Source organism: Passer montanus, unplaced genomic scaffold (assembly GCF_014805655.1).
Source record: "Passer montanus isolate IOZ18808 unplaced genomic scaffold, ASM1480565v1 scaffold118, whole genome shotgun sequence".
Lineage (NCBI taxonomy): Eukaryota > Metazoa > Chordata > Aves > Passeriformes > Passeridae > Passer > Passer montanus.
Window position 1 is genome coordinate 1075064 of NW_024358500.1, and position 25940 is coordinate 1101003.

A 25940-nucleotide genomic window follows, 5' to 3' on the forward strand; every position below is an offset into this window, starting at 1 on the left:
CACGGCCTGCCTTCCATCTGGGATGATTTTGGGCTGTTCCATTGCATTGCAAATGCTTTAATGCAGCAGCAGCTTCTGTTAAACACACTCAAGGTTGTTTCTTGCTGTTTGCCTGATTTTGGAGGATTTACTGGCATTGTCTGCAGGTCTGGCTTTCCTTGGAAGCTGGTTCAGGGGAGGCTTTTGGAAACAGTTGACAAGGCCTTTGGACACTGTGTCATGTGCCTCCTGGGTTGTTTTCCACTGCAGCACTTGGGGAGCTCAGGTGATAAACAGTAGCAAACTGACTTATAAAATAGTAGTAAACTCTGACTAATAATTACTAATGGAGCTGTTACTAGTGGAGCTGTTAGTGGAGCTACAAGCTGCTCCCAGGAGAGGCAGTGTTGATGAATTGGTCCTCAACAGAGATGGTTTTTCTGTTGCAATCTTTTCGTCTTTATCTCCGTGTCAGTCCCTCCAGTTGATAACACGTTCTGTTCCTGGTTTGGGGATGAATGATTGGATCCACTCACTTTGCTTCTCTTGTTCCCTGGCAGGCTCCTTATCCCTCAGGACAGAATGCAGCTGCCACCACGCTGGTGTACCCTCAAGCCCCTCAGACAATGAACACGCAGCCTCAGACCCGCTCGCCGGTAAGGAGCCCGCGCTGCCTCCCCGCTGCTCTCTCCTCCTCACTCGTGTGTTTCTCTGTCTGTGTGTGTCTGTAGCACGGGGCTGCTTCTCTGCAAAGCCCATTTTACTGACCTGGAAGCACATCCTGAATGGCAAACCTTGAGTTTTTCAGACACTATCCTGGTAGGATAATTTTCCTTCTGAAGTTCCTAAAGAAGCGATGGAGGGATTCTCATCTACCTTCAAATAACACTATTTATTTTTAGCCTAGTTGCTTTCAGGTTCACTTCATTATAGAGTTCAGGTTCATTGCCAGAATCTTTCTCTTCTTTTTTTTTTCCTTTTTATTTTTTCTTTAAGGATGTGTTTTGTGCAGGGATAGACCAAAGATCAAACACAAGCAGTTCTCTGCAGCAGCGCTCGCTCTCCAGTGGCCTCTGGGCTTTGCTCCCAAATCAGTGCCACCGATCAGTTCTAACCCTGGAGGTGCTCACATGTAACCTGGAGCTTCTGTGTACTCAGATCTTTCTGTGCTGAGCCCCTTTTTCATCCGACTTCAGGTTTGATCATCCTTCACAGTCTGTTTTTTTGGGGATGGATGTTTATTGTGATACTGCTCTGCTGTTGTAGGACTTCAGTTCCCCATACCAGGTACTTTCTGGGTATTCTCTGCTTGTGGCACAGCTCCACATGATGTCAGAAGACCCTCCTAGGGCATCAGAGGCTTTGCCCAGCTTCTGGAGGCATGGTGGCTTCCCATCACCCCATCTCAGGGCTCCATCAGCTGAGGGAGCAGCAATCCTGCACCTCCTGCCCCTCCGTGTCAGGACACCTTCAGGTTGCCCATAACCCCCTGGTGCCTTCCCAGCACTCTTCTCTCTTTAGGGTAAGGTGAAAGCTCCTGGAGGAAAATGAAGCCTCTGAGACAGAGGAGCCTGTCTACAAAGCAGGTATAAATGCAGATAAACCCAGGGCAAGGATCCCCAAACCTGCATCATCACTGGGGCACTTGCCCAGCTCTGGAGGTTTCCCCTCCAGGACCTGCCAGGGTTTGTTCTGAGACCCCTCAACCTCTGCTGATGAAGGAGCCAGGTAATGCTGACTTTGAAGTTCTTTGATGTGGACAGCTGGGAATTTGTCCTTAGTGCCCCATTCTGATCAGTAATGCAGGACACTGCTGCTAAAGCTCTTCCCTCAGTAAGTATAATCATCTTTCTCTTTAATTGTTGCAAAGCACAACTAAGCTGCTATGGTTAGAACTGGAGCAAAAACTTGACTGAAGAGCTGCATCTCTAAACCAGTTTTTTTGACAGCCCAGCAGAACAGTGCCAATACATTGCACAGAAAACTGGAAGAGGAGGAAGGTTTTGGAACAGAGTCCGGTTTACAGGTCCCTGGCTGGAAGAGGCTGGATAAAATACTGCATTGTAAGCAATATAACAAACTGTACTCCTTCTTGCAGGCACTTGTGCCCATGGCACCGTTTTTATTTCTTCTTCCTTTCTTTATTATATATATTTTTTTTACCACATCCTTTTTTTGTTGGCTACAGAAATGCACTGGTTTTGCTTCTTTGCTGAAAGCACGAGCTGCCGTGGCAGCCTCTGCCAGGTGAGGTGGTGCCACAAGGGCCCAAAGCTGAATTACAGCTGGGGGGTCTGACCTGGGGTAGGACAGAGACCAAGGCCCCCTGGGCTTTGTCACTCAACAGAGAGAGAATCTGCAGGAAATTTGGCCAGTAAATGTCAAATTTTTAGGGTTTTGGCCCCATAACTGAGGAGGTCCCGAGGAAGAATTTTTCTGCACCTGTCAGCCTTGTTTGGATTGTTCTGAGCTCTCCTGTGTGCAGGTTTTGCCATGTGCTCTGCTAGTGCCCATCTCACCCCATGACTAAAAGCTGCTCCCACCCATCACATCTCATTCCACCTCTCACCCCAAATCAAATGCAAGACTAGCCCAGGCCTGAGCTACTCCTGCATTTGGTTCTTCGCTTGATTTATTTATTTGTAATTTAATTATTATTTTTTTCAGTTTATTTTTTAACCGTCCCATTTGGTGGTGAGGGGAGGGTGAGGAGGGGAGAGGAGGGTGGCAGGGTGGCTGTGCCATCCCTGGGTTTCTGTGGCACGGCTGAGATGGGCAGGCAGGGCTGGTGCAGCCCCTCCCTCGAGCCAGAGCTTCCTGCATCCCGCTCTGCATCCCTTTGGGAGGGCAGAGCTCAGGTGTTTGTGCTCCCCCAGGACAGCTGCCTTTGCAATCCCTGTGTGCTCCCACAGCGGGAATTGCAAAGCTCCAGCTGGGGAAGGAAAACAAAATCTGGGTCCTTCAGCACTGCTGAAAGTTCCCCATTAGCCCTTGGCCATGCCAGCCCCATCTCAACACAAAGTGTCCAATTTTAGGACTTCTGCCCAAAAAAGATAGCCTGGAGAGGATGCTGGAGCAATCCAGGAGGGGTGAGGTGTGCCAGCCCAACATCTGCAGGGAGAGAACATTCCTGTGTCCAAGGAGCAGTGGGCAGGACTGCAGGGAGAGGGAGATGGGGCAAGGTTGGACCCAGGATTTCTAAGGTTTTCCTATCTACTGTTTTCATCAAACAGAGCAAAAACAACCCAAAGTGTCTCTTTTAAGCCAGCAGTGACTACTACAGTTTGTTCTGTTGCTTACAGCTATTAACAGGAATAATTCCTATCAAACAGAATTATTTTTTAAAAATTCAAAAATCAAGAGCCAGTGGTGACCAGTGCAAAATAGATGAGGGCATTTTTCACCAGCTTGGAGCTTTTATTTTATTTCTTGTAACACACATTACTTTCCACCATGGAATAAACTTTGGCCTCTTCAGATATAAACTTCCAGCTCTTGTTTTAGGTGCAGTGAGGACAAATCTTTTCTGTGCAGCAGGGATGAGAGAGGTGCCTTGGCCCTGAAGTGCAGCAGTACAAGGTTTCTGCATCCCAACATCCTCTTTTTGGCTGTTCTCTTTCATTGGTGTCCAACACAGAACATGCAGCCCTGTGGAAAGGCTCAGCCCTTCCAGGGTACCTTTAGTCCCTTTTCCCAAACACAAGATATTCGAGCTGGTTTAGGGGAAATTCTTTGGGAAAACAAGGACTTGAAGTGCTTTTTTCTCCAGAGACTCATCCAGGTACCTCTTTCTCCTCATCCACAGAGCCACTGGGAGAATGCTGAGAGGCTCTGAGTCCTTCTGTTTTATTAAAATAGAAATTACAGCTTTTTAGTTTCACAAGGTGACCGTGCTTTGCTTTTTTACTCTTCATTGTAAGGCTTAGAGAAAATTTTCCAGGGTGAGAAAACTATTTGGTGAACCAGTGCAGGTCATTCTTTATAAACTCTTGTCCCAGGAACAGTCTGTGTGTCCATATTTACTCATTTCTGAAGGTTTTTTTGACTTTCATCCAAGTGTCACCAAGTGCCACCATGAGGTGAAGGTAGAAGGAGTGTATAAACACCAGGATTAGGAGAGTAGTTCTTGGAAATCCTTAAATCTAGGCAATTTAAGTGTTTGTAAAGGAAAGGATCAAATTGACCAGTGAATATTTATGCTTTGCTTCATGTTTGATGGCATTAGAGGAGCTGTAAGGGCTGCAAGTGAACCCAGGCCCACTTTTCCTTATAAAACAAACTTATTAAGAAAGTCACTAATTAGTACCCAGTTTTGATCACTGTTGTGAGGCAGAAGTAAACCACAGTGAGCCCCTGAGTGAGCAGAGGTGGCTGTGCTGAGCCATCACAGCAGAGGCACGTGGTGGCTAAAATCCACTATGGATGTAGTTGTGGTCACTGCAGTTAATTACTGGAGCTCTTATCAGTAGAATTCTCTGCTCTAACTGTGGAGGTCTGCTTGTTACACTGAGAATTATGGGTTTCAACACCTAACTCAGCTCTGGAAGTGGGTACCTTGTCATCTTTATTTATATTTTCCATTTCTTGCATTCATTTTTATTTCTATTTTAACAATCAGTTCCTTATTGGGAAATGCTTTTAATGTCAACTGAGCATGTTAAATTGGGGTTATTTTCCTCTGTGTGTGGCCCAAGCGAGTGGGAGATGATTCAGTGGCCTGAGCTCAGGGCTGGGACCCAGGAGCTCCTGTTCCCCATCCCGGCTGCACCGCTGCTGCCTCCAGGGGTCAGTGGGCCTTGGCTTTCAGACAGGGGGACACATCCACTCCCTACAGGGCTTTGCTGTGACCCCAGGGCAGGAGCACAGCTGCAGGGGCAGCAGCAGGGCTGGACGTGCCAGCAGTGGCTGCTCTTTGCCTCAGGGGTGTCCCTGTGGCTCCCTGGCCCTTCCCAGCCGTGGGTCTCCATCCTCTGCTCCCCCAAAGCCCCCGAGCGGCTCCGGCCCAGCTGCTCTGACCATTGACCTCCAACAGCTCCACAGTCTCACTGCTGCTCGTTTTCAGTTGGTTTTTTGGTTTCGTGTGTTCTTCCCAGGCAGGATAAGGAATGCCTGCCTCCCGGAGTGCCTTTAGGATCCCGGGCAGCGTTGGCTGTTTGTCCCAGCTCCCAGCACAGTGCCCGTAGCGATGTCCATCGTGGCACCTCAGTCCCTGTGTGTCGCTGTCCTGCAGCAAAGCTTTTGACTGTGTCGTTGTTATTTTATTTTCTGTGGGTTTATTTTGCATAGAGTGTGACATTTTGGTTCGTTGTGGTGTTTCTGACTCTTTGTGCCTTTCCTTTTGTGTTTGTTTCTCCCGCCTTTCCTCAGTTTGCAGCGGGGCCTCGACCTGCCCATCACCAGGTACAGTACCTGCCCCTTCGTTATCACCCTGCACTAATTGCCTGGGGGGTGGGGGTGGAGGTGGCTCACCCACTAACCCGAGTGGAGCAAAGCAGCCCTGCAGTAGCTCCTGGCACGTGCATAACCCTGCTAACAGCTGCCTGCACCTGAGTGACACTGACCTCACCCGGGGTCACTGCTCCCATTAACCACCCCCGCCCCCAGGGGAGGAGAACCTCTGGGAGTCATTGCCTGGGGTGTGTGGGGTTCCCTTGCCTTCTCACATCACTAGAAACTTGTTCTGAGAATTCCCCAAACGAGTCAGTGGTTTCAGTTTCCTGAAGATGTCACCTGAGGAAATCCTCGTGTTCCAGCTCAGAGCAAAGCAAACAACTTCCCAGGTCCTGCCTTTGTTGTGTGACACCCCTGGTTATCTGTCACCATTGCATTGCTTGGTGTCCTTTTCACTTAGCCCACAAAAGCCAGGCCTGTAGGAAACTTTGTGTTCCTGTTGCATGACTTGGACTTTGTGAGGAACCACTTCATAATTAAGAAGGAGATCTAGGAATAGCTGTGGCTCATGGAACTCAGGGGTGGCAGAACTGGGACTTCTCCAGTGTCAGGACAGAGGCACAGGCCTGTCTGGAATTGTCTTTTCTTCAGCTCCTACACTCCTCTTTGCCAAAACTCTTATCCTTGGGAACTGATTTTGGTGCTTCTTGTAGGTTTTGAGGGAACAGAGGTGGCACTGCTGGTGGGAAAGGGGAGAGGCAGGACAAGGCAGGGAATCTGTCCCAGAGCTCTCGTGGCTTGGAAGAGACAGGTTGTTTCCACAAGTTAATAGGAAAAGAAATCCCATTAATCCTGTGGTGTCAGGACAGGGGCTTGGGGCATGGAAGGTTTGTTCCAGGGAATTATTTTGTTCTGACTTCAGTCATATTCCTGAGCAGTTGAACACTGGGATGGGCAGTGTGGGGAGAGCAGGTAAGTGTTAGGTGGGCACAGCCCCCACAATCCCCATCATCCTTGTTCCTTCCAGCTCAGGGAGCAGCAGGGGAGCTGGAGCCTTCCAGAGCAGGACAGAAAAAGGATTTTAAGGAGTAGAATGAGCCATGTGCAGCTGTTGGCTCAAAAGCAAAGGTGGCATGGGCCCTTTGGGACAGTGATTTCTGTGTGTGGCTGGGCAGGCAGGGGCAGAGGAATGTTTGCAGGATGACTGCAGGGGCAGCCTGGGCAACCATGGGGGCATCAGGATCTTCTTTAGGTGCTTTTGTTGTTGACCTTAACTTCAGGTCAGTGTTCATACTGCACAATACAGGGAGTGCATTACTGCTCTGCAGCTCCTTGGTTCCTTCAGGGTCATTCCTAAGGATGTATTCACCGGGAGCCATTTCATGTTCTCCTAAAATTTACTGAGCTTTCTTTAAGCAGGTTTTGGCCCATGAGTCTTGAGGCAGCACAGCCTTGGAGGAAATATTCCCATGACTGGGGCTTTACTGGTGGGACTTGGCCACCAGTCAGGCAGAATGGGATCCAAAACTTTCCTTTGGACCCATTTACGGCCCTGCCCTTACTGTGCTTGTAAATTCCAAGTGTTTTCCTGGTTTTATCACAGTTAGATTTTTGTCTCTGCTACATTTGAATCAGCTTATAATCATCTGTGAGAAACTGTCACCATTAGAGGAATATTCCAGGCTTTATTCCCAGTTACATCTGTCTTGTGCTGCACCAGGACAGGCACAGAGACACCTGGGCTGTGGATGAGCTGTTTGTTTCCTTTAACCCAAAACCCACATGGTGTGGACTGGGGGTGAAGACAGGGATTTTGGTCCCTGCCACGTGTAGGAAGGTCACAGCTGTGGGGACAAATTCATCCCAAACCCAGCACTCACAGGGTGCTCGAGACTGACATAAATAATTATCCTCACAGGAGAGTTTTTAAACTTGGTTAAACTGTGTAACAAAGCTGAGAGCTTTGAGACTGAGATTTGTAAGCTAGAAAATGCTAATAAGTAAATTTGCCTCAGCAGGGTTAGTATTTACTGCAGCAACTCCACCTTCCCTTTGAAGGCAGCAGCAGCACCATGGGGTTTGCAATTCCCTGTGTCCATCCCAGCTTTTATTAACATGTGCCTTGTATTGATTCTGGGTCTCCTTCAGGCAAATAATGGATTGTTCTTCAATGTTACTGCCTGTAATTATTAGATCTTTAAGGTCCTCAAATGAGCATGATTGAAGCACCTGGAGTTGAATGACAGCTTTATGAGCAGGGTTTTTTCCTGGATGGAAATGGAAATGCCTGCCCTGGAGTTGGACAGTGGGAGTTGGTGGAGCCAGTTCATGCTGAAGGAAGTGTGACCCCACTGTGAGAGAGAAAACAGCAGAGATTTAGGGTGTTACCAATAGTGGCTGAAGGGAAATGAAATAATTGCAGCAGTTCTGACTGGAAGTTTTAAGTGTGCATCAGTAATCCCTGATTCCAAGATCACACACTGAGAATCTGCAGGAAAACCTCACTTCATAACAGACAGAAAACAGCTCCTACAAAGTGTTTTGGCCAGTATTTCTGAATACACTATCAGCTTGTGTTTTTTCCCCAAGTGCTGTGGCACATGTAGCTGTTCCCTGCTGGAATTGCTGCTCCCTTTCCCACTTCCTGCACAGACTTTCCCTGTTTTTTCTTTCTGCATGAGGCTCTGGAGTCACTTTGTTGCTTCTGATCCTCACAAAGCACCATTGAGAACAGCAGTTTTCTTCTAGCTTGAGCTCCAAAATGCAAATTTTTGTTACATTTGAATCTGCCTCAAACCCCTTCACTTATGAAGTGACTTGGGGGGGTGTGGGGATTATTTTAGAAATGGGTGCTCAGAAGAGGCTGGTGTGATTAAAAACAGAAATCAGAAATACAAATTGAAATGTGGTCATTTCCTTTTGACTTGGACTGTGTGTGAGATGGGTTTCTGCTCATGGCTCAGCCTCTCACTTGAGGCTGCTGATGGGATTTATTCCAGTTTTAGCTTGGGTTCCTTGAGTTCCTCTGGGTGTAACTGCTACAGGAGAATGGGCTTGGCTGGGTGCTGTTGTGGAAAAGCTTTGGGACTTGGAGAGGTTGGGAGTTCACTCCCTGAACTGACCCAGCTGATCATTTTGTAGCTTTTTTGGGGTATTTCAAGTCAGAAAGTGATGGGAAACTGCTGCAGTCCCTTCCCTGTCTGCATCCATGAGTGTGTGAAGGAGCTGCCACATCTAAATACCAGAATGAGCTTTTCCCCTTCGTTTTATGATTTAGTAAATAATAAAACAGGGGCAGTCAGAGGGGAAGGAAACAAGCTTTGTCTTGAGCCAGCCAAAAGAGCTGCACTGAGGTGCTGGGGAAGCAGGGCTGGGGGTTGTGCTGCAGCTCCTGCTCCTGGAGGAGGGACAGCACAGGAGGAAATGGCCCCAAGCTGCCCCAAGGGAGGTTTGGCTTGGATATTGGGAAAATCTCTTCATGGAGAGGTGGTCAGGCACTGGGAGAGATGGAGTCAGCATCACTGGAAGTGTTCAAACAATGTGTGCATGTGGCACCTGGGAACATGGCTTAGGGATGGACTCGATGATCTTAGAGGGTTTTTCCAACCTGAACAACTCCACAACTCTCTGATCTTCACATCTCAGGGCTGCAGCTCCTCAGTTCCTTCTGCATTGCCCATGCAGGCACCTCCTCCCTCCCCCAGGCCAGGCTCAGGTTATCCCACCAAAGGCTGGTGCCTGGTGGCACCAGAAAGACTAAAAATAAAAAACAGGGGCACAAGAAGCTTGAGTGAAGTGTGGAGCTTGGGTGACAACTTGGACTTTCCTTTTGCTTCCATTCTCCAAACCTCCCAGAGGTCTCCATGGACCCATCACAGCATCCAGCCATCAGCCTAGGGAAAAAATGTGTTTGTCAGGCTGAGCTTAGCATAGGTTTGTTTTCAGGCTCTTATCCCAGATTTCTGTTTTGGTGCAGCTTTGGGGTCCAAGGGAGCACTCCTGGCACTGGGAGCCATGGCCTGGAAGTGCAGAGCACGTGGCAAAGCCATGAAAAGCAGTGCTGGGTGATCACAGGGGGCTGGGGCTCTCCTTGATCTCTGCTTTTCCTAGGTGGCACTGATGGTTGAGCATTGATTTTATTACTCTGGGTATGGAGTCATTGGGGAAGAAAATGAAGAAGATGATGGTAAATAAAAGGATTTGGGAGGGGTTGGTATGTGAGCAGTGACTAAAGGGAAAATAGCAAGGAAGGGCAGAGGGGTAGGCAGGAGGTTTGGAGTGGGAGAGCCCTGGGCTGTGTCCCTGCAGGGGAGCCTCAGGAGCCTCCAGGGACCAGCTGGAGGCTCTGGGAATGAGCAGCTCTCCTTGCCCGAGGGGCTCCCAGTGCTGGGAGTGTTCCCCCAGTGCTCCCAGCTGCTGTGAGCAGGTTCTGGAGGTGCAGCAGGAGCCTGAGGAGCAGATTCCATGGCTGGAGTGTCCCCATCTCTGGCAGTGGGGGTTTTCCTGCACTGCCCTGTGGATGGAGGTGCTGTTGATAAAGAGAGGTCTCACTTCTGCCTCCAGCCCTTTTCACTCTGAATAAACACACACCTGTGGGACTTATTTTTTCCAGCCCTCCCTCAGTGAGATATCTGCTGCAACATGCTTACAGCTTAAAAATTACCATTACTCAGTGAATTGCAGTTAAAAAATAAAGACTTTTACACTTTGTGGTGTCTTTGGATATCGAAAAATAAAAAACTGGTGATTCTCACCATAAATTCAGCACCTGTACTTGGTTCATGCCACACTCCTGCATCTCCCCCACATCTCACAGCCACACACAGGTTTTATCAGAGCAGGACCATGGCAGGCTGCTGTTCTTCTCATTTTCTTTCTCCACCCTCACTTCCAGACTTTTCTCCCCACACAGTTCTCTTCTCCTGGTTCAGGTCACACTTCCAGCGTGCTGGGGACAGCTCTCCATCCAGGCTGACAGGGCTGGACATAAAATCTTTGTGCTCACCTTAACAGTGTCTGGTTATGTGAAAGAGTCATCCAGGGCTTTCCTGGAGAGATTGTTTGCTGTGGGGAGCAGCTCAGGTGTCATGAAGTCTTCAGCAGCACCAGAATGGCCATTTTCAGCTCATTGTTGTGTTGAGGACAGAGACATCACAACTTCCTTCCATCCTCCCCACCCTTCCCAAACCTGGGGTGGATAACCCCAGCTCATCCCTTCATTCCCCTCTCTTCTTTTCTCACTCCTCCTGGCACAGTTACTCCCTGTAGCACATCACTGCACAGCAGCCAGCAGGATTCAGTGTGATGTGTGGTGGCCTAATTATTATAATTACTTTTTACTGAACAGTTAAATATGTGGCATTTCTTCCCCTACCAGTCTTGGTGCAGAAAAGGAGAGAAATCATTATTGGAGCCAGGGTTTCTGCTTTATCTGCTCTCTCTGTACCACTGAAAGAGACCAGAAGGAGAAATATTTGATGTTTTAGGAACAGAGTAAACAAAAAGTCTTTCTGTAGTGTCACATTTCATGCAGTAAATCATGGTTTCATTGGGTTTTTTGTTTGTTTGGTTGGTTTTTTTTTTTAACTTTTATACTTCAATGTGAAACTTTCGTAGGAGAGTTCTGACCCTGTGGGATTCTGGCAGGAGAGTCCATGGTACCACTCTGTCTTTTCCTGCCTGTTTCTGGAAGGGATGAGTCAGAGCAGGGCAGAAGCTGCCTGGAACTGTGTGCATTTAGGGTGCATGTTGTATCCTATTCCTTCCTGTTGATCTGTAAGCTGTTCCATTGGCTTTCTTTCTGTTTCCTGCTGCTTTCTTGCTTCGTTATTGAAGGGAGGATTCAGACCTATACAGGTAACTCCAACTCCTGGTTCTGCATGGCATCAGTGTCTCTCACCTGGTCACTCCTCTGTCAGTGAATGCCTCAGTGTGCAGTGCATCCCTCACCTGAGAGCTGCAGAGCCAGGGCCTGCAGCCCAGTGCCCATCCCAGGGGCAGAGCCAGCCCCGTGCCCATCCCAGGGGCAGAGCCAGCCCTGTGCCCATCCCAGGATGCAGATCCAGAGCCAGCCCCGTGCCCATCCTGGGATGGAGATCCAGAGCCAGCCCTGTGCCCATCCCAGGGGCAGAGCCAGCCCTGTGCCCATCCCAGGATGCAGATCCAGAGCCAGCCCTGTGCCCATCCCGGGGGACAGAGCCAGAGCCAGCCCCATGCCCATCCTGGGATGCAGAGCCAGTGCCAGCCCTGTGCCCATCCCAGGGCTGCTCCCAGCACAGGAGGGTGAGCATGGTGCTGCTGCCAGGGCTTGCTTGGCTGCCTGGGCCTGGCCCATGTGCCAGGGCAGCACCTCATGCCAGCGTGGTGCAAGGCTTGGGACCAGGTTGCCACCCTTTGGAAAACAGAGCAGGACAAGTGACCTGGATGTGAAGGAGAAGCATGAGGTGCCTATGGCCTCCGTGAAATTCTGGGTTTTTAGCTCCTCTGGAGATAAATTGGAACAGTTGCATTGATGTTTTATTTCCCTGGGGTATTTATAAAGGTGGGGTTTTTTAGCAGCCAGCCCACCTTATAAAAAGAAAATGAGACTATCACTTTTCTAAAGTTGGCTCTGAAGGTTCAGCTGTAAAATTCAGGAGATGCAGACTAATAATTCTTAGTTTGTAAAGTTTCTTGCCTCTTTCTGCCTTGTAAGATAGAAAGCCATAGATGGCCCTGCTGTTCACAGAGAACCACGGACTGTCCTGCAGTTTTCTGGAAGTGTGGCAACCCCTGGAAACTAACACCATAACTATAATATTGTAAGGTTATTTCCAATTCTTTCCCAGGAGGTCTGACCAGTTCTTTGTTTTCTCTCCTCTCTCCCTTTCCTCTCCTAGTTTTTTCAGAGGCCTCAGATCCAGCCTCCAAGAGCCACCATCCAGAACAGCAGCCCCTCCATCCGTCCCGGAGCGCAGACCCCGACTGCCGTGTACCAAACCAACCAGCACATCATGATGGTGAACCACCTGCCAATGCCCTACCCGATGCCTCAGGGCCCCCAGTACTGTATCCCACAGGTAAATGCAGCATCCAGGCACCTGAGGAGCTGCAGAGCCACCTTTGCTCCGTGGGGGCTGGGATGTGGGGATGTGTCTGTGAAATCAGGCTGTAGTTGCGTATCATGTGCCAAGGCAGGTCTAGATTAGGTATTGGGAAAAGTTCCTTCGTGGAGAGGATGATGGGGCATTGGCAGAGCAGTGCTGGAGCCAGCATCCCTGGAAGTGTTGAAGAAATGTGTGGATGTGGCATCTGGGGGCAAGGTTTAGGGGTGGGCTTGGCAGTGCTGGGGGAACAGTTGGACTTTGGTGGTTGTAAGGGGCTTTTCCAGCCCAAATGATTCCAGGATTCTGTGGTTCAGCCTCTGTCCTTTCTCTGTATGAAGTGTTTGTTCTTCTGTGCATGGAGGCAGTAGGAACCCATCACCTCTTTCAGGCCTCCCTCAAACACAGTAGGAAACCAAGCTCTTGGAAAATATTTAGTCTTTAAAAAATACCTAATTTGACTTGGTAGATCCACAGGCACTCCAGAACCTTGGGCCTCATAACACCGTGTTGCCTTCAGGACAGGGACTCTGTTCTACCTCAGCTCCTGTGTCCTCCCTGCCTTGGCTTTACCTTACTGGCACTAATATTTGGAGAGGTTTAGGTGGATATTAGGGAAAACTCCTTCATGGAAAAGGTGGTCAGGCACTGGCAGAGGATGCCTGGGGCAGTGTTGGAGTCCCCATCCCTGGAAGTGTCCAGAGAACATGTGGAAGTGGCACCTGGGGACATGGTCAGTGGTGATGGTGGTGATGCTGCTGGTTGGTGGTTGGACTCAGTGATCTTAAAGATCTTTTCCAACCTTAACAATTCCATGATTCTGTGATGCCCAAAGCTGTCATTAACCAGCGTGAGGATCAGATGCCTGTTACCAGGGGGGCTCAGTTGCAGGTTGCCCCAGTCCTTGTGCAGTGACGGTTGTTTTTGTCCCCCCAGTATCGTCACAGTGGCCCCCCGTACGTCGGGCCACCGCAGCAATATCCTGTGCAGCCACCAGGACCAGGACCCTTCTATCCAGGCCCAGGTCCTGGGGAGTTCCCCAATGCCTACGGTGAGTTCTGCTTGGAGACTGCTTGCAGTCTTCTCTTGCTGTGTTTTTCTGTTGTCAAGCTGAAGATTTATAATAACAAGCTGGATTAGCATTTGTTTGAACTTCAAATAGCTGCTAAATTTGGTGGTGTCACAGCCCTGATTATTCACTCCTGAAAAATCCCAGAGCATTGTTTGTGTGAATGCTTCAGGAAAGGCTGCAGCTGCCCAGGCCAGCCTGTGACCAGCAGTGGGGCTGGTTGTTAGTCCCTGCTCAGTCATTATTATTTGCTCAGGTATTGTGGGTGCATTTGACAGTCCTGGTTTTCCCTGTGCCATGCCTGGCATTGCCAGTTAACAGCAGTTAAGAGTTCTTATCCCAGTGTTTCTTGTTTGGTGTGTGCTGGGGGATAAGAACAAGCCATGTGGGTTTTTCCCTGGATTGATGCTGCAAAGATCCTTTAGTCCAGTGGAAGAGTCTGTAACCCCTGCAGAGGCCAAAACTTGGCCTTTTCATGCATTTGGTCACTCACTGCTCCCTGCCCACTCACATTCTGCAGCCTGTTGGGGACAGAGATATTCTCAGGCTACCATGGGAATTCTCTGTTGGAATTTTGGAGCCTTGGGGTGACTGATTCCCTTCCAGGCTGACCAGTAACAGCCCTGCTGCCTTGGCAGAATTGCAGTTTGCTTTTCACACACAGAAATCCCTTTGGAGGGAGAGAAAAACCCGGTAGCTTCCCTGTGCATAATTTAAAAAGGTCTCTTATTTTTCCTCTTTTCCTTCTCTTATTTATCTGGTCTGTGTGGAACTCCTGGGAATTATTGAAAGGTTGTCATGAAGCCTTTGAACCTGGTAATGCAATTTTAGAATAGGAGAGAGGGTAATTTGGGGCAGCTACTTCCTGGTGGTTGATCCTAGAGAAAATAGAAGAAATATTGTAATGGTTCTTCAAATCTGATCTACTAGATGAGGAAATTGCCCAATATTCCTCATTTTTTCTTCTGTTACAGGTCTGCTTTCTTACTTCCTGCTTGCTTGGTGCCATTTATCTGTCTTCACTCCTGTAATTAGGAAAAGGTCCATTTCCAGCTCCTTTCCTCTCCTGAAGCACCTGTTTTTTTGCAGAAAATATTGGAATCTTTCAGTCCCAGCTTTAGGTTGCTGCTCCTGTGGAGCATCAGTGTGTGAAGCCAGAGCTCTCTGTCCTGCAGAGTTCTCCAGGCAGGGAAGGTTTCTCCAGGGATTTGCCTGTGCTTCCCCACCTTTCCCTCCTGTCACTGCCTTGCTGTGTGTAGGGACTGGGAATGCTCAGCCCCTCTCCAGGTGCTGCCAGGTTTGGGGAGCAGCTAAATCTACAGTCCAGGCATGGAGAATGCTGCTGGCAGTGCCTTTTCCACCAGCCACAGGACTTGTAGCCAGCGTGGCTGCTGGATATCAAAACCATTGCAGTTGGGCAAGACCTGAAGAAGGTGATAAAGGAAAATACAGTGGAAGACAAAACCTCTGAAGATGGACAGTGTAATTTTATAACTCAGTTTTGCAGCTGGTCATTCTCTGATGTCAGAGAGTTTCTGTACAACACTGGGAAAGACCTTGAAGTGAGCAGTGGGTAGGAGAGAGAATCAAAGTTGGCTGCTGAAGAACTGGAAGGGATCAAAGGCAGGGAGCAGAGCAGAGAGTGTGGCACTGACAAATGCACTTGGCCTGTCACAGAAGCTGTTTCTTCCCAGAAGTTACTCTTTTCAGGATTTGGGTTTTAAAAGTACTTTTCATAAAGGGAGAGTTGTTCCCTGAGTTCTGCTGGAGCTGCCTCTCCAGCAGGGATCACACTGCAGGTGATGTGGTTAGATCTGGTTTCTAGGAGACTACCAGTGAAGGGAATTCACACCTTGCAGGATCCCAGGCTTCCCCTGCTCCCTCATCTTACCCAGGCTCTGCTTGGACACCTGCTCAGCAGCAGGGTTCATAGAATCACCAAATCCCAGGATGGTTTGGCTTGGAAGGACCTTAAATCCTATCCAGTCCCACCCCTTGCCATGGGCAGGGACACCTTCCTCTACCCCAGGTTGCTCCAAGCCCTGTCCAGCCTGGCCTTGGACACTTCAGGGATCCAGGGGCAACCACAGCTGTTCTGGGCAATAATTTTTGATTCCCAGTCTGCAGAGATGCTGATAGAGACTTTGAAGCCAGATCTGAAATGTCTCTGTTGACCCTGGCATTCAAAATGAGACATTTCTTGAGTGATTCAGCCCACCCAGGAGTGTCACTTAGAGCTCCTTGCTGCCATGCAGTGCTCCCTGCTTGCACAAGAAATGTTCCCTCTCTGAGGATGCAGACAGGGACCCTGCTCTGAGCTGGGGCTTTCCAGCTCTCAGCAGGAGAAATGCATCCTTGGACTTGCAAATCAGGCTGTGCTGAGCTGGTTTAATTTGCTTTCTTGGATTTCACCCTTTCCCTGAGATCCAGCGACCCCCAGTTGGGTTACAGACACAATCCAGGTTATCATTCCCTGTTAAAGGTTAGTTCAGCTGAAGAATAGATCAGATTGTGCCAGAGGCAAGTGCAAGCACTCAGTTCATCCAGCATCCATGCCTAGAAGGGAGAACACCCAGCAGCACCTTACACATTCCCCTGACACCTGATCCATGGGCAGGAGGCAGCTCTGCTCTGCCACCCTGGTCTCTGGCATGGTCTTAAAGCACTTGGTTATTCATTGAGCCACTCTCATCCCACTGAGAAAACCATAATGAACCACACTGGCTGTTAGGAATGTGATCAGCACTGTGGTGTAATTCTGCACTCATCAACTGTGGTTGTGCTTTTTGTGTGTTGCAGCATGAGAAGAACATTGCTCATAATTAAATTTTCTGGTTATGCTTCCAAATAGGTTGCAGTTGACCTCGCAAATTGTTTGTATTGCTTAGACTGAATTTCTCTAAAAGGCAGAAAACCCCTGATAAACCAGCAGCAAATCCAGCAGAAAACCTTCCTGTTTGTCAGGCAGAGGAGCCCAGAGATGGTCTGGCAGTGCCTTTGTGGTGTCCATAGCCTCTCAGAAATGGATGGTGTACCCCAATTTTGGGTCATGGAAATCAAATAAGAAATGGTGACTGAATCTCTTGTCTTGATGGAGCATCAGCTTCTGTTCAGTGGCAGTGGAGCCAAGCAAACGCAGCCCTCCCAGAGGGGTGTTGGAAGTTCTGGCCAGCTGCAGTTCAGGTGTTGGTTGTGTGTCCTGAGCTGACCTTGTCCGTGTGGTTTGTGTTGTTGCTGCCCCAGGAACACCCTTCTACCCCAGCCAGCCCGTGTACCAGTCTGCACCCATCATTGTGCCTACGCAGCAGCAGCAGCCGCCGCCTGCCAAGAGAGAGAAGAAAACGGTGAGTGGGGCTCTGGGGGGCTCAGCCTGGGCTCTGGCCTGGGTGGGAGCTGCAAGGACATGGATGATGCTCTTCAGATTAAACCTGAGCTTTACCTTCACTGGAGGCCTGGCACAGGGTGCCCAGAGCAGCTGTGGCTGCCCCTGGAGCCCTGGAGGTGTTCGAGGCCAGGCTGGGCACTGGGGCTTGGAGCAGCCTGGGACAGTGGAACGTGTTCCTGCCCCTGCTCTAAGATGAGCTTTAAGGTCCATTCCATCCCAAAGCAGTCATTTTGTGATTCCCAAAGAGATTAATGTAATTAAGCATTGCACAGTGCTGTTTTCCATTTCTCTATGGGCATGTCCACTCTGAGTTTGTCACATCTCAGCCAATCAAAAAGGAAAATAATTATTCTGGTTTTAAATAAACAAAAGCAGCATGATCTCCCCAAGCCTGGAATCCTCACCTGTGCTGCTGCTTTAAGTGCTCCCAAAAAGCCAGGAGGGAATGAGTGCACTCAACAGTTTGGGAGAATGTTGGGAATTGGTTCAAAGTGGCAAATCAGAAATTATTGAATATTATGCCTTGAAAAAGGTGGAAAACCAGTAAGTTGTGGATGTATTTGCAAGTTTGAAATAACCTGACCACATTATTAAAGTGGACATGGGTCTGAACAGCACATTCCCTCTCTTTCTGGGGAGGAATTTGAGAGAGGCAGATGAGTGGAATTGAAACCCATCTACAGGTGGATGGTGGGGAACAGTGGAGGTGTAGGGGGGAAGGTAAGGTTTAACCAGGAAAAGATGATGTGGGCTTGAACTTGTGAATTAATCGTTTGTAAAGGACTGAAAAGAAAATTACAGCAGTATTTGTGTTGAGAGTGTTTTGGAAACATTAAAAGAACAGTTTCCTAGGGGTAGAAAAGGATAAAAGACTTGGACGTGTCTCAAAATGCAGAATATTTGCATCTTTGGAGTTTTAGGGGTGATCTGGGGTGACACTTGATTTGGGAGACCGGAAGAACTGAACAATGTGTGAGCTGTGCCTGCAGGAAAGGCCTTTTTGGTGGCTGCTCTCAGCAGCCTTTTTGTCACCTCTTCAGTCCCCAGGAGTCTCTTTTCAGCATCCCAAACACGACATGCCCAGATCCCTGATGCCATTGAAATGCAGAGCTGATCAGACACGCTCAGCTGGGATTAAGGCAGTTCCATGCCAGCCAAGCTTCGTTCTTTGAGGCAGAAAAGGGATTTTAAATGCCCGAGATGCTTGTCTCTGAATGTGCTGTTTCAGTTTGGTAATTGGTGCTGCAACTGGAGAAATGAGAAAAATTAAATGTATTAATGTGCACATGCCCACATCCACCATGAGCTGAGTATTTGAGTACTACAAACTTCCCTTGCAGGCAGGGAAATCTTCTTTTTAATGCCATGGACTCTGTGTCAGGTGGAGGAGAGGGCAGGAATTAGTGCCAACTCTCAGGTCCTTGTTGCTGTAGTTAATGAAATATTTTAGCAAAAAACATATATTTTTGCTAAAATATTTCATTTACCCTTCTCTTATCAAAAATAAGAAAAGCCCAGACTCAACATCCTGAGTACAGTGTGTGTGTTTGTGTGTTCACAAACAGAGTGAAGCCACCATCCCACCAAACTGGGTTTGACAAGTCACAAAACCCTGCTGCAGTTACAGTTTTATAGCCCAGAATCCCAGAAGGGCTGGCTTGGAAGGACTTGCAGGACCATTCCCACCCCCTGCCATGGGGCAGTTACTGGGTGGTTTCCAGCAGAACCCCTGCCCTGGGAAGGGTGATGGTGTCTTGATTTGTATGGAGTTGTTTGCTTGGATTTCTGCATGGAATTAATCTTGAGTTCAGCCAAGAGCTTTGGAGAAGGTGGGCAGATACACAGAACTCTGTCTGCAGGGCTGTCAGAATCTCCAGTTCTTACACTGGAGATGAAAAGCTGTTCCACATTATCCCAGACATGCTGGCTCTTCCCCTGGTCAGGGACATGGATTGGCTCAAGTGTCAGTTGAGGATTCAGTGAGTGTTCAGCAGTGGTTTATTTTGGAAAATAGTTTTTCTTTCCATTTTGGTGCTGTAAAGAGACTCAAAAATCCCACTTTTTTCCTAAATGCTGCACACTTCTAAGGACTTGAGTTTGTTCTTTCAGTTTCCCTTTCCTCCACTCAGTATTTTTGTTTGATTCCCTCTGTTTTGGTGGAACTTGAGACTGATTTACTGATTTGCTTTCCCCCTTTTCCAGAAGCTGGGCTGGCAAGGTCAGGGAGTTTCCTGTCAGGGCAAAAGACAGCCTTTTCTCCATTCTTGCCCTTTCCACTACTGGGCAAGCTTAGCTTGTACCTAAACTGTCTCCCACTTCTCCTCAGCTGCAGGAAGCTCACGTTCCAGCAGCAGAGCCTGGCTTTTGCATTACAGGGTGCACATATTTAGACTGAACTGGTGTGGTTGATGATTCAATTAGGTTTTGATTAAATTAGGTGTTGATGAAGGGATGACATGCCATGCATTCCAAGCCATGGCAACAAGCCACATGCCAGTGTTGCTGAGCACCAGCTCATCCCAGAGCATCTCCTGCTGGGTGTGGTGGGAACTGGTGCTGCCCACGCTGCTCTCCACCAGGACAGCAGTAACAGGAACACTTGTGGGAATTATTCCTTTGTTGTTATTGCAATTCTTTCAATCCTGTAGATCCGAATCCGGGATCCAAACCAGGGAGGCAAAGACATAACAGAAGAAATCATGTCTGGAGGGGGCAGCAGGAACCCCACCCCCCCCATCGTCAGACCCAGCTCCACCCCGACTCCACCTCAGGTAAGGAAGGGCTGAGTTCCTCCCCAAGACCTTTGCATTGCTGTGCCTCTCCCTCACACCTCCAGCCACACCTCTGACCATCTCAGAGACCTGGATGCTCCCAAATGATCCATATTCTTCAGCCATGATGTTTTCCTGAGTTTGATCATTCTTAGCAGTCCATAGCTTGTCGATGTGGAGCCCCAGTGCTGCTTTACTTTCCCCTCCCTGGTTTTCTATCAGCAGCAGCTTTTCAGAGCTTTTCAGTTAAAGGAGGAGCCAGAATATCTGTGGGAAAGGAGGTGTCTCTGTAGCTTGTCGATGTGGAGCCCCAGTGTTGCTTTACTTTCCCCTCCCTGGTCTATCAGCAGCAGCTTTTCAGAGCTTTTCAGTGTTAAAGGAGGAGCCAGAATATCTGTGGGAAAGGAGGTGTCTCTGTTAAGTCTTGTGCACCTGAGGAAAGTCCATGTCACACAGGTGATTATTACAGACCTTCAGTTGCATCACTGTTCTTTCTGCCTTTCTGCAGCTCTTTAGAGTCACCACAAGATCTGGAGCTCAGGAATTTTCTCACAAAACTGTAATAAGTTATCACACATTTGTTCTCTGGGTGTTCAAACTTAACAATGCATTTTGCTGGTGAGAGAAAATGATTAATACTCCAAATCATTTTCTGTAGCTCTTAAATCCCTTCTTGTCATGCACCTTTGGGTCTGACCTCTTTAAGTCCCTGGTTAGAGGTCAGGAAGGTTCTCCAGCTGATGGCTGGGCTGTGGAGCAGAGCTGGTGCTGGGATGTGATTTCTTCTTCTTCCACCTTCTTCCCTGTTTGATGTCACCAGCTTTTGGAAGCTTTTAAGGTGAAACAGCTTTTCCTGAGCTCAAACCTTCCTTTCCTCCCCATGTGGGAGTAGATTTTCTGCTGAGAGTCTTGTGCAGGAGCACAGCCCTGTCTGGGAGCACTGCTTGTGCTGGAGTGGGAGCTGGGGATGCCAGGGAGTTGTAACTGGATCATTGAGGTGAAGTGAGAGCCTGGCCTGGAGATCCCTCCCTGGGAGCAGCAGGGTTTCAGCTTTCAGCTGTTCCCAGCTGAGTCCAACCCTTGTGTCCCCTGAAGGCACCACCTTGTGCTTTGTCACCAGTTTTCTCCTCTGGTCCCCATCCAGGACGAGCAGCAGCAAGGCACCAGGTAAACTTCTTTCCATCAGAGAAGACAGTAGAGATGCCAAGCATGGGAGTCTTGGTGAGATCATCTCCCCATTTCTTCTTTCTACCCGACCTTCCCCGTTGGAAGTGGGAAGAGTTGGAACCAGCCAGGATTTCCCGTGGTATTCCTGCACAGTGCAGTGAATCCAGGCACTTACCTGATCATTCTTACATTCTCAAATCTATTTTAAGGCACTACAATTAAGTCAAACAGAAGGAAATAAATGTGTTTCAAGAGGAGGTTACTAGGCCTGAATTCTGATCAGCTGTAATTTATATGCAGAGCACAGCAGTGATGTCCAATCACCTCCTCCAAGGTATGCAAATATTCCATTGTTTAATATCCAGCCTTCCTTTTGATTAGGTGCTTGGAACCACTTTTGGTAATCACAGAAGAGCTCTGAAATTGGGCTCACCAGAATAAGTTCATTAGTGTAACACAACTGAAAATTTAAGCCCACTTAAGCCAGGAAATTCAACATTATTGTCCCAACAGCTTCTCTAAATCAAGTCTTTGGAGCACGTTTAATATCTTGGGTGAAATTAAATAGTGTCTTAATAACTGTGCTCAGGAATTGCAGTAGTGGGGGTGGTACTGTTTTGAACAGGCTCAAGTCAGTAAATTTTCAATATTCAGCCATAACTTTTGAGATGCTCCTGACCTGGGGCAGCTCCTGGGACAGTACAGAGGGAGCAGAGCTGCTGTGTTTGTTCCACCCCCCTGGACCAAACTCTGCTCACCCCAAACCCTGCTCACCCCAAACCCTGCTCACTCCAAACCCTGCTCACCCCAAACCCTGCTCACTCCAAATCCTGCTCACACCAAACCCTGTTCACCCCAAACCCTGCTCACTCCAAACCCTGCTCACTCCAAATCCTGCTCACTCCAAGTCCTACTCACCCCCTGGACCAAACCCTGCTCACCCCAAATCCTGCTCACCCCAAATCCTGCTCACCCCAAACCCTGCTCACCCCAAACTCTGCTCACCCCAAATCCTGCTCACCCCAAATCCTGCTCACCCCAAACCCTGCTCACCCCGGGGCAGCTCCTGGGACAGTACAGAGGGAGCAGAGCTGCTGTGTTTGTTCCACCCCCCTGGACCAAACTCTGCTCACCCCAAACCCTGCTCACCCCAAACCCTGCTCACTCCAAACCCTGCTCACCCCAAACCCTGCTCACCCCCTGGACCAAACCCTGCTCACACCAAACCCTGCTCACCCCAAACCCTGCTCACCCCCTTGGACCAAGCTCTGCTCCTCAGGGTGCTCGGGGAGATTTCACTGCTTGAGCACTCAAAATGTGAGTGTGCAGCCTCAGGGCTTGACAAGGCAGCATCAAAGTGACTCCCAGTCCAAGGAGATTTTTAGAATTCTAGCAAATTCTAATAAAACTTCTTTCTCTGAATCTGCTATCTCATTATTTAAATGGCACAAACACAGAGGAAGTCCTCAGGAAGTGCTGGAGACCACTCCCTGTCCCAAATTCTGCATTTGAAAAAGAAACCCTTTTATAATAATAATTTCCAAATTTTATTTTTTTCTTTAGATTTTAATTACTCTATTAACAGACTCAAATAAACCAAAACTTAGCTAACACAAGCCCAAAGCACCCTCTTTTCTCAGTAGATTAAGTGCTGAACATCAAAAAATTGTTGGAATTGTGATTAACATCAAAAAGTTACTGGAATTGTGCAGAAGATGAGCATTGCTGCCAGGATGAGCTGCGTGGTTTGAGCCATTCCTGTACCTTTTACTCAGCAGCACTGACCAAAAAGTGCTTTAGGTGGAGTTTGCCCATGCTATTCTGCAGTGTATTTTAATTGCTTTTGAGCAAGTAAAGTGTTTTAAAGCTCCTGCAAGAGAAGCTGGAGGTACATGGTATGATTTATCCATTTCTGGCAGGACACTGTTTTCACTCTGATTTTTGCTGGGAAGAGAAAGAAAACCCAGGGCCAGAATCTGATTATGGTATTGCCTCAGCACTAGCTTCCACAGAAGATCACTTTTTAAAGAGTGACTGCTCTTATTTTCCTGCCAAACTATTCCTAGTCTCAGTAAGTTTGTCAGAGTTGTGTTTTCTCAGTGTCCAGGCCCTGGTGGGGTAGAATAACCCAGAGCAACCCTTGGAGCATCATAAATCAGAGGAGCAATTTTCAGTGGGATTTTTTGCATAAAATCTCTCTGAATGCTCCATTTTGCAGCTGCAAGGCTCAGTGCATAAGGACCATTTATTCATTTGCAATATCATTCCCACAAAATAAATGTTTTCCACATTTCTTAAGGAAATACATTTCCTGACCCAAGAAGTTTCTAAGCTTACAGGTTTCTTCTTCACTGTTCTGCTCAGGCTCCTGTCGTTCTTATCACAGTTTCCTTTTTCCACACTTATTTCATCCATAAATTTTCTTATAAAATAAAAGTCTTGATCACTGAGGGCGAGGGGAAAATGTTCTTGAAATTTGCTCATTTATAAAGCTGGGTTTTCTTTGGTTTCTTCCCTTTGGCTGGAGGCTGGGCTGCAGTTCTTCATCCATTCTCCAGTCCATCTGTCAGGCTCATTCCTGAAAGAGGAGCAATCCCAAATACAACTTCAGCCCTTCACCCCCACTTAAATCTTCATTCTGATTTTTCCAGATATGCTTTTTCCTGATCTTCCTGAAATGGTGAAAAATAGTGTCTTGGAGAGAATTCCCTCTTTATCCTGCACTGTTCAGATGCAATAGGCAAAAAGTTGGAGATGGGAGGAAAAAAGAGTCACAGGAAGAGAAGCAGGTGGCCAGAGCATTTCCTTTTATAGGGAAATAAGTTTTGCATGGATTTCTGAGAGCCTGTCTGCAATCAGGAGTGATTAAAAAGTCCTTTTCCTGTAGACGTTCAGAGAAGTTCATGGATGTGGAAATGGGTGAGAGCAGACACCTGCAGGGAGCTGTCTGGCTTTCCACTTGGGATTAGGAAGTTAAAATTTAGCCCCATTTTCTTCTGTGCCTGGTCCCCAGTGTGTATTTAAGGGGATTTTGTGACCAGCTGCCTTGCCCTGTCTGTGGTCACTCCAGCAAATTCTCACCTTCGAGTCTGGAGCACTAACTTGGTCTTCCTTAAATTCTGAGACTAAACACAAAGGATTTTAGCAAACTTTCTTGAGCACAAGTGAGTGTTTGGTGGGAGATAATTGAAATATGTGTGTCTTCCACAGGCTGGGGCTCCTTCAGTCTTCCTTCAGTCTTTGCAGGCCTTTTGGATTTGTTCTTCCATACAGAGAATCTCAGTCCACGTTCTTTGGGAGTCTCCCTCAGATTGCTGCCCAGCTGGTTTTATTCTCCTCTTGTCCTGCAGGTCCCACCCCCAGGCTGCTTTTAGGGGGTGTTGGGGGATGTTTTTCATCCCAACACTCCCAGTCTGGGATGATTTTCCTCCTGGGATGAGGAGTGCTGTGTGTGCAGACACATCTGTCCACTGTTCATCCTGTCCTGCACACATCAGCTGTGATAAGTACACAGAGGAGTCAATCAATAGATCTAAATCTCTAAGGGGGTTGAAATCATGGATCAGTAGAGAAAGGAGCCAAATCCCAAAGGTGAGCTGGAGTCACAGAGGCATCCAGGAGCCTTGGTGTGTGTCCTGCATGGAGGAGCTCCTGGAGGGGTGTTGGGAGGGCAAAGCACGTTGATACTGGTGCTGTGCTGTCCCTTCCTTGCTGTTCCTAACAGGGAGCATCTCCTTCCCCTTTTCCTGCTGCCTTTCCCTCCCTTTCCCATGAACTTCTTGGATTTATCCAATTGACCTGTATATCATTTCTCTATTTCCTCTCTCTGTTCTCCCCACCTCTGGTTTCTCCCCTCCATCCCACCCTGCCTCATCTGCCCTTGCTGCCTGTCGATGTCCCCAGGCTGACGCTGCTGTCCCTCCCCCCCAGCAGGTGCCCAGCCAGCTCCCCGAGCCCGTTCCCCCGGCGCTGGGGGCCCTGGAGAGCTCCCACCCCTCCGGCAGCGCCGCCGGCAGCGCGGCCCCCGCCTCCAGACAAGGTCGGTTCATGGACATTTCCTCCCTCAGTACTTTGAACCATTTATTTTTTCCCCTCCTTTCTTGTTTTAGTTGGAATATTTTTGGCAGGGAGACCAGCAGGCAACAGAAATAGGAGGGGAGGAACTTCTCTTCCTCCAGTGGAACATTTAAAGTGTGTTGCTAAGGCAATTAATTGGAATTTGCTAATGTGGAACTGGTTAAAAATAATTGTCTTCAATCTTCTGTGTCCTAAACGTTGTTTCAGAGCACACAGAAGGAAGAAACTCCCCTCACCCAAGTGCCATCCTCCAGAAGCCAGCATGTTGTCAGGGAAACGCTTTGGCCACAGAGGCTTTGGATCGTTTGGATAATTAGCCACAGCAGTGGCATGGATCCAGAGGATCATATGGCTTCCCCAGAGCTGCTTGTGTGTCCAGTCCTGTAGGAATGGGCAACATTAACTAGGAAAAAACCCATTAGTGTGCCAAGTGTCTCATAAGGCCCATAGCAGATTTTGCTGACTTTGGTAAAAATGGCACAGATGGAAAGAGTTTCTTAAAATTCCATTTCCTTGGATAACACTCTCAGGCACAGGATGGGATCCTGGGGGTCCCTGCACAGGGCCAAGAGTTGGACTCAATGATCCTGATGGGTTCCTGCCAGCTCAGGATATTCCATAATATACATTGGAAGGGAGATCTTTTAAGCTGTTCAGGGAATTGTCCCAGGAGGTGACAGAGCAGGCCCAGGCTGTTCCCACACGGGGATTTGCAGCCCCTGGAAGCTGCAGTTCCTGATGTGTGGCAGCAGGATGGCTGCTGGGGTACAGAGCTGCCACCACTGTCTGCTTCCCAGTTCCACCTGTGGCATCACAGCTTCCTGGGCTCTGCCTGGAGCAGCACGTGCAGGGACATCATGGGGTGCTGGGATTTTTATTTCAGAGTATCATGGAGTCCTGGGATTTTTATTTCAAATTATCCAGACTCACAGAATGACCAAATTCAGAAAAGCCCTCCCAGATCTTCAAGTCCAACCCACACTGCCATGTTCAGTACTAACCACGTCCCCAGGTGTCAC

General features: G+C 48.4%; 1 protein-coding gene across 15 annotated transcripts in view; it reads left to right on the forward strand.

Annotated features, from left to right (window-relative positions):
- The window catches only part of EIF4G3 (eukaryotic translation initiation factor 4 gamma 3), a 143918-nt gene that overhangs the window by 69615 nt on the left and 48363 nt on the right, over positions 1-25940 (forward strand). For 5 of the 15 annotated variants that reach the window (XR_005626343.1, XM_039697401.1, XM_039697402.1 and 2 more), the window contains 8 exons: positions 540-635; positions 5347-5379; positions 11206-11226; positions 12249-12428; positions 13389-13503; positions 16765-16865; positions 19555-19677; positions 24748-24883. Coding sequence is in view for 14 of the 15 variants with exons in the window: in XM_039697401.1 (XP_039553335.1) it covers positions 606-635; positions 5347-5379; positions 11206-11226; positions 12249-12428; positions 13389-13503; positions 16765-16865; positions 19555-19677; positions 24748-24883 (739 nt within the window). In the remaining variant the exon portion in view is untranslated. Of the gene's footprint in view, positions 1-539; positions 636-1965; positions 2043-5346; positions 5380-11205; positions 11227-12248; positions 12429-13388; positions 13504-16764; positions 16866-19554; positions 19678-24747; positions 24884-25940 lie in introns of those variants that run through there. The other 10 variants (XM_039697397.1, XM_039697399.1, XM_039697392.1 and 7 more) reach the window with 9 other exon arrangements.